The 6945-nt window shown below is 41.2% G+C and overlaps 1 protein-coding gene across 1 annotated transcript; it reads left to right on the plus strand.

Moving 5' to 3' along the window:
* Positions 1 to 389: 389 nt before the first annotated feature.
* On the plus strand, positions 390 to 3701 carry LOC128381578 (galanin receptor 2a). The gene is made up of 2 exons (XM_053341615.1): positions 390 to 730; positions 3062 to 3701. Exons 1-2 carry the CDS (start codon positions 390 to 392, stop codon positions 3699 to 3701), a joined length of 981 nt encoding a protein of 326 aa, XP_053197590.1.
* Positions 3702 to 6945: the final 3244 nt, after the last annotated feature.

Below are 6945 nucleotides of genomic sequence, written 5' to 3' on the forward strand. Positions count from 1 at the left end.
TTGCTTTTTTAAATATGTGGATGTCCTCGTGCCCAAATCAAATAATTTCCCCCATAATGTTTCTTTTTTCATTGGACAAACAAACAGTTTTCATCCTAATCAAAGCATCACAATTGAGATCACCCTTCCGTGTTCCTTCTGTTAGAGCCTTTAATCTGAGATAGATAGAGGGAGGTTGGGAGTGAGAGAAAGCCAATCACTCCTTTTCAAAGCTTCTTTTCTCTGCAGTACAGTAGATGTATCACAGTTGGATTACACAGTTGGATTTTCGCTGCGTCTGGATGTGGAAATGTTGCGCGTAAACGAGGTGCGCGTCTCCACGAGTGGTGCGTTCATGTCGCCGGACAGAAACTCGCACCGTGAGAATGATGAATGAATACACCATGGAGATGAATTTCTCTTCTTTCAACTCCTCCTCTTGGAAAGCAGAGTCTGTGGTGATATCTTTGGGCTTTTCGCTTATTTTCTTGCTCGGCACGGTTGGAAACTCTCTGGTTCTCGCTGTTCTGCTCCGTAATGGACAGATGAACACCAAAACCACCAACCTGTTCATCCTCAACCTCGCAGTGGCAGATCTCTGCTTTATTGTGTTCTGTGTGCCCTTTCAAGCCACCATCTACACTCTGGATGAATGGGTGTTCGGCCCTGTGGTCTGTAAAGTCGTGCACTTCGTCATTTTTCTCACCATGTACGCCAGCATCTTCACCCTGGCAGCTGTTTCACTGGACAGGTGCGTAATGAAGTATTCCTACAATTAACCTGCGAGCTGCAGGCTGCACAGTCAAGAAACATACTTTAAGATAGCTATTTATTTAAAATGATACTAAATTAATACCAAACATGTGCATGGTTGGTTAAGATTTTAGGAAGTTTTACAATAGTCAGGTCACAAAAATTACAAAACAAAATGAGGAATTGATACAAAATACAATTAAAAGGCAATATATGAAAAATAGAATACAACCAACTGAGATAGAGGGGAACAAAGTACCTGGAGAAATATAGAAATATGTCTTCTCTGTTATATAAAACCATCATCTTTGCACCTAATTGGAAATAAATGTTTCCACTTTTGGTTTTGTGTCTGTAATCTATAAATAAATCATATCACGTCATCATCTTATCTCATACCTTTTTTTAAAATCTGTTTCCTTAAATCATCAGTGATTAACAAATACCAGAACAGAAAGATCCATTCTCAAACATAGTGAAGCCATCACTGGCAGCTATGATTAGTTTGTGTCCTGGTATGTTCATTTGAAATGAAGTCAGGCATCAAACACTTGTCACTGACCTCGCCCCCTGCTTCTCCTCACATCACATCACATCTGGATTTCTCCTCATTCATCTTCAGCTTTCTCATTATGCTGAAGTAAATCAAGGACAAGTCAAGAACAAAAAATACAAATATATTTATAAGAAAAGAGAAATCAGCTCAAGCCAAAAATTGAACCACCTCTAACATATTGTACTTTAATAAATGGAAGACCAATATCAAATATCAAGCCAAATAAAGTGCAGTTCCTGGCAAGATAAATGGTCATTTGTATAGCCAATCAACACAAATCACAGGTCAAAACAACATCCTGTATCCTCAGACAGTCAATTAAGTCCTAAAGTCTAAGACCACACGTAATAGGAACAGCTTCGGTCCTGCTGCTGTCTCTATTTAAGGTCTACCTTAATTATTTTTCTATTTATTGGAAATTAGACCTGATTTTAACTTATTAATTTATTTATCATCCATGTCCTTTGAATCATCATGCTCTTAACAGGTTTTTCTATATTGGCATTTTAGTAATTCTTTTAATGGTCTTTTTTTATTATCTTGTTTTACTTTTCAAATCCTGATCAGTTAGTCTGTAGTCTGTGAGCTCCTGCCCATGTCTGCTTTCATGGTGTTTTAACTGCCTGCTGTCACTGAAGTTTGTATGTATGTATCCGTTTGAATGTTGTGATGCCCTCTCCTGAAACTGCAACCAAATCTACCTTCGGGTATTAATAAAGTTACCTTGACTTTAATAAGTAGATACTTTCTAAAACATACAGAAGTGGTATTCCTCTTCCAGGATGGACAGTGTCGAAAAACAGGTGCACAAGTCTGACGGACACTAATAGATTCAGCTTTTGACAGAAGAAAAAAGAGCGTAAAGCAGCAAGATTTATTTTGAGCATCCTGAAGCAGCGGCCATTAGTCTGCATTTTCAACATGATCATTAGCATCTATATCTATCATTGTTAAAACCCTTCCTCCAGATAAATGTGTTTTTCCTCTTGCTCTTTCAGCTGGATGTTGTTTTCACATTCATCTCTTGAAGGAGGAAAGTTTCTCTGAGCTCATCTTTAAATCTCAGTTTAACACACATGTATGAGCAGGTCCAATATTCAACGTTTTAACTTAAAACCTGCAGTTCACAAAAACAGAGGAGACATCTTACACATTCATGCATTGTGGATTTGGCAGTAAGGAAGAATGAGATGCATTTTTAACCTTCGTGTTGTCCTCCCGGGTCAAATTGACCCCATCTCTTGTGACTGTTCCTTCCTTCCTTCCTTCCTTCCTTCCTTGCTTCCTCTTTCTTTGCTCCCTCCTCCTTCCATCCTTCCTTGCTTGCTTGCTTCCTTCCTTCCTTCCTCCCTCCCTCATCCTTCCTTCCTTCCTTCCTTCCTTCCTTCCTTCTCTCCTAAATTCCTTCCTCTTTTTGTCCTTATTCCTTTCCTTCCTTCCTTCCTTCCTTCCTTCCTTCCTTCGTCCCTTCCTTCTCTCCTTACTTCCTTCCTCTTCTCCTCCTTACTCCTTTCCTTCCTTCCTTCTGTCCTTCCTTGAAATGAGGACAACAGGAGGGTTAAGGATTTTTAGGTGGTAATTATACTTTTTCTTTGTGCTAAACCATTTCAGACACACATTATTGTTCCAAGCTCTGTCTTCATACATGTCAAGAGAAGATCCTTAATTTTGGCTGTTTTTAATTATAACCATATTCTACATTTCTTCTGTTGTTTTTCAAGACTTGACTTAAAAACTGAACACCTGGATCATGTCTTCCCTTTGTTCTCGCAGGTATTTGGCCATCTGCTACCCTCTCCGCTCCAGGGAGATGAGAACACCAAAGAACGCCCTGACCTCCATCGGTCTGGTTTGGGTTCTGGCCCTGGTTTTCTCTGGACCGTATCTCAGCTACTACAGACAGATGGACCTGGGCGGCGCTGTGGTCTGTATTCCTGCCTGGGAGTTCAAACCACGCATCATAATGGACGTGTGCACCTTCATCTTTGGCTACCTCATCCCCGTCCTGGTGCTCAGCCTCACTTACGCTCGCACCATCAGGTACCTGTGGACCAGCGTGGACCCCGTGAAGGACATGTCCGAGTCGAGGCGAGCCAAGCGTAAAGTCACTAAGATGATCATCATCGTCGCCGTCCTCTTCTGCCTGTGCTGGCTCCCCCATCACCTGGTCATCCTCTGCATGTGGTTCGGACGCTTCCCTCTCAACCACACCACCTACGTCCTCCGCATCCTGTCCCACCTGGTGGCTTACACCAACTCCTGCCTCAACCCCATCGTCTACGCGCTCGTCTCCAAGCATTTCCGCAAAGGTTTCAGGAAGGTTTTCAGCTGCACGTTGACGAGGAGGGAGGTCACCAAGGTGCAAGTCATCCAGGCGGTGAACACGGTCAGCAGCGTGGAGACGTCCAACTAGAGACAGAAACCTCCAACCAGATCAGAGGAAGGAGAAGAAGAGCCAACTGAGCATTATGAACTACACATACTAACTGTCTTTATATGGCATTATATCCCAACAGTATTCATTTAACTGGAAACATCTAGAAAATACATCTACTGCATCCACCTGTTTGGAAAGTATGAAGATCAAAACAGTGACGCATGAGGAATATCTCAGTACAAAAAAAGACTGCAGGATTTCCTGTATATAGATTAAACTGCCTGATGAATGAATGAGAACTTTTATCTTTTAGGGGAAAAGGAGCAGAGGCCGTTACTGCTCCAGGCTTAAACATCTCAACAACTCTGTCTTTCTCCTTAAATTTTGTTCGGACATTCTTGTTCCCCAAAGGATGAAGCCTCCTGACTTTAGTGATCGTTTGGTGGCTTTTCCTCTAGCGCCACCGTGAGGTTGACATTTCTGTCTTTGTGCTCTTGAATGCAGAAGATGGTGTGCAGTTGTGTGTGGCCAAATTAAATGAAAGAAAGAAAGAAAGAAAGAAAGAAAGAAGTCTTGCACACTGACAAAAAAGCAGGAAAAGCTCTGAATATGCAAAAAGAATCAATTTTCGTCATGTGCAAAAAGTGACAAATTGAAAAGAAATATAACAAAAGTGAACATTTCAGTCAGAAATGTAGAGGATTGTTGTAGATATCCATGGTGTTGAATTCAATATCAGATTCATTTGTCCAATACTTTGTTTTATGACTAAATAGATGCAAAATTGATGTTGTTTTAGTGCTAATTAGAAGAATCTCAAGTGCAGCACACACAGGCTGTTGCAGATATTTAGACATTCAAATGCCTCCATCTCTCCAACTCTGTTGCTTAGCGCTGCCAGTTCGGACGTAATGGTGTTAAACTCTTTATTCTGCTCAAAAAGCTTCAGTGTCAGACCTCGCTGGTTTTCAAGTACAAGCTTCATGTCTGTTTTCATTGCACTGATGAAGTCGTCTTGTAAGGTGAATGGTGTTACGCTCCTAAAAGCTATGAGGCTAAATGTAGTGTTAGCGATAGCAAGCGTGTTCTTTCCGCTGTTCTCACTTGGAAGTTGGAGGTCAAAGGTCAGAAGGGGGGAAAGAAGGCCCTAGATTGGTGGATTTAACCTAGATTTTGCAATATGAAAAATGTGCTGTGAAAATTATTCTAATGCTCTGTCAAATCAAGCTTAAACATGTTCTCTGGAGCTTTGTAGATATTTCTACTTCATAGCCGACTCAGCAAATCCCCCAGCTATTTAAATTAGTCATCACTTTACTGTGAATTTATTAGTGTCTACAGAGAATAATGACTATTAGCACCTTTTAAAAAAATGTGAGTCAACTTTGATAAAACTGTTTAATGTAGCTGTTTAACCCTCTTGTTGTCCTTGAGTCAAGGAAGGAAGGAGGGGAGGGAGGAAGGGAGGAAGGAAGGAGGGGAGGGAAGAAGAAAGGAGGGGAGGGAGTAAGGAAGGAAAGAAGGGAGGGAAGGAAGGAAGGAAGGAAAGGAGGGAGGAATGTAGGGAGGAAAGGAGGGAGGGAAGGAAGGAGGGAAGGGAAGGAGGAAAGGAAAGAAGGAGGGAGGGAAGGAGGGAGGGAAGGAGGGAGGGAGGAAGGAAGGAAGGAAGGGAAGGAAAGAAGGAGGGAGGAAGGAAGGAAGGAAGGGCAGATGGAAGGAAAGAAGGGAGGAAAAAAAGAACAGTCAAAACAGACGTGGTCAATTTGACCCGGGAGGACGACACAAAGGTTAAAAAAATGTACAAAGTGTTTTACAAAAATGATAAATCCATGAAAATATTTAGCTCAGAGTGGAATAATATATATATAAAGCTCAATATTAACAAATGAATTAAGAGAAGTACAAAAGCAACAAAACCAGAAATATAAATCCAATGTATTTAAAGGAGATTTAAATGGCCAAAAGGTCTGAACGGATGAAAAGACTCAGCACAGGTTTTTTTTTGTTTTGTTTTTTTGTTTTTTTATTTAAAAGCTCAGAGGAGTTGTACTTGAAGAGGGTCAATGATGCAGAATTGGTCTGGAAACTGCCTGAAGGGTTTGTGGGCGGACTGAGAACAATAATTGTCAGAATGTTATGCAACCAGCAGTTTCCAGAGAGACTTTAAATGGTTTCCGCATATCTGAATAAATGTCAGTTGGGCTGCTAATTCTGGATCCTGTACAGATATACTTCAGTGTTTTCTCTCTACTGGTACGTGTGCTGCATGATCATTTATTGTCCCTGGAGGATTTAGTCATTTTGAAGATCCCCTGTGTTGTTTAAGTGATGTTTTTGGCAGATTATGTCTGTGACTGGCTGTGCAGCTGAAGCTCTGAACATAAAAATGATTTATTGTTGTAATGTGAGTTCTACTGACTTTTTCTTTGTATTTGCATGCATTGGAATAATAAAACCATTGTGCTCGCTACGTAAACTCTTCTGAGCTGATGAATTGGAACCCTTGGAGGTTATATTTTCAGAGCTGTGTAGGTTTAGAGGAGACTTTGTGAGATCCTTCATGGAGATTATAGTGTCAAGCTGCAGCCTGCTACATGATACAACAGGATGCTTTGCTGCTGAGTGTGTTCACTTTGTCTTCAGAGGGTGACAGAAGTACAGCTGTCAGGTTCATTCAAGAGACGTCAGGGTTTACATTCACACTAGTTACACTTCATTTCCAGTTGTGAAAGGTGTGTGTGTGTGTGTGTGTGTATTCTATATGTAGTTTTGAGTTCCTTACAATCTGGATTCATTCATTAGCTCATCCAACAAGAACCCAGGAGACTGATAGATATCACTTTATACTCAACCTCAGTCTGTTAATTTAGTCTACGAGCTAAATTAATCTGGTTGAATCCCAAATATCATGACCAATAACATCTGATGCATTCATTAATCAGTGTTGGCAGCTTGTGTGATTCTGTGTGTGCAGGTTTGATTCACATAGATGATGCATCAAGTGTCACTGTACACACTGAACCTGCTCTGGCTTCTATGTTCATGTTAAAAACCCTCCCTCTATTATTAACCCTCGTGTCGTCCTCCCGGGTCAAATTGACCCTATCTCTTTTGAGTGTTCCTTCCTTCTTCCCTCTTTCTTTAATTTTTCCTTCCTTCTTCCCCTCCATCCTTCCTTGCTTGCTTGCTCCCTCCCTCCTTACTCCTTTCTTTCTTTCCTTCCTTCGTTCCTTCCTTTTCGTCCTCACTCCTTTCCTTCCTTCCTTCCTTCCTTTCTTCC

The sequence above is a fragment of the Scomber japonicus genome, chromosome 20 (genome assembly GCF_027409825.1).
Source record: "Scomber japonicus isolate fScoJap1 chromosome 20, fScoJap1.pri, whole genome shotgun sequence".
In the NCBI taxonomy this organism is placed as follows: domain Eukaryota; kingdom Metazoa; phylum Chordata; class Actinopteri; order Scombriformes; family Scombridae; genus Scomber; species Scomber japonicus.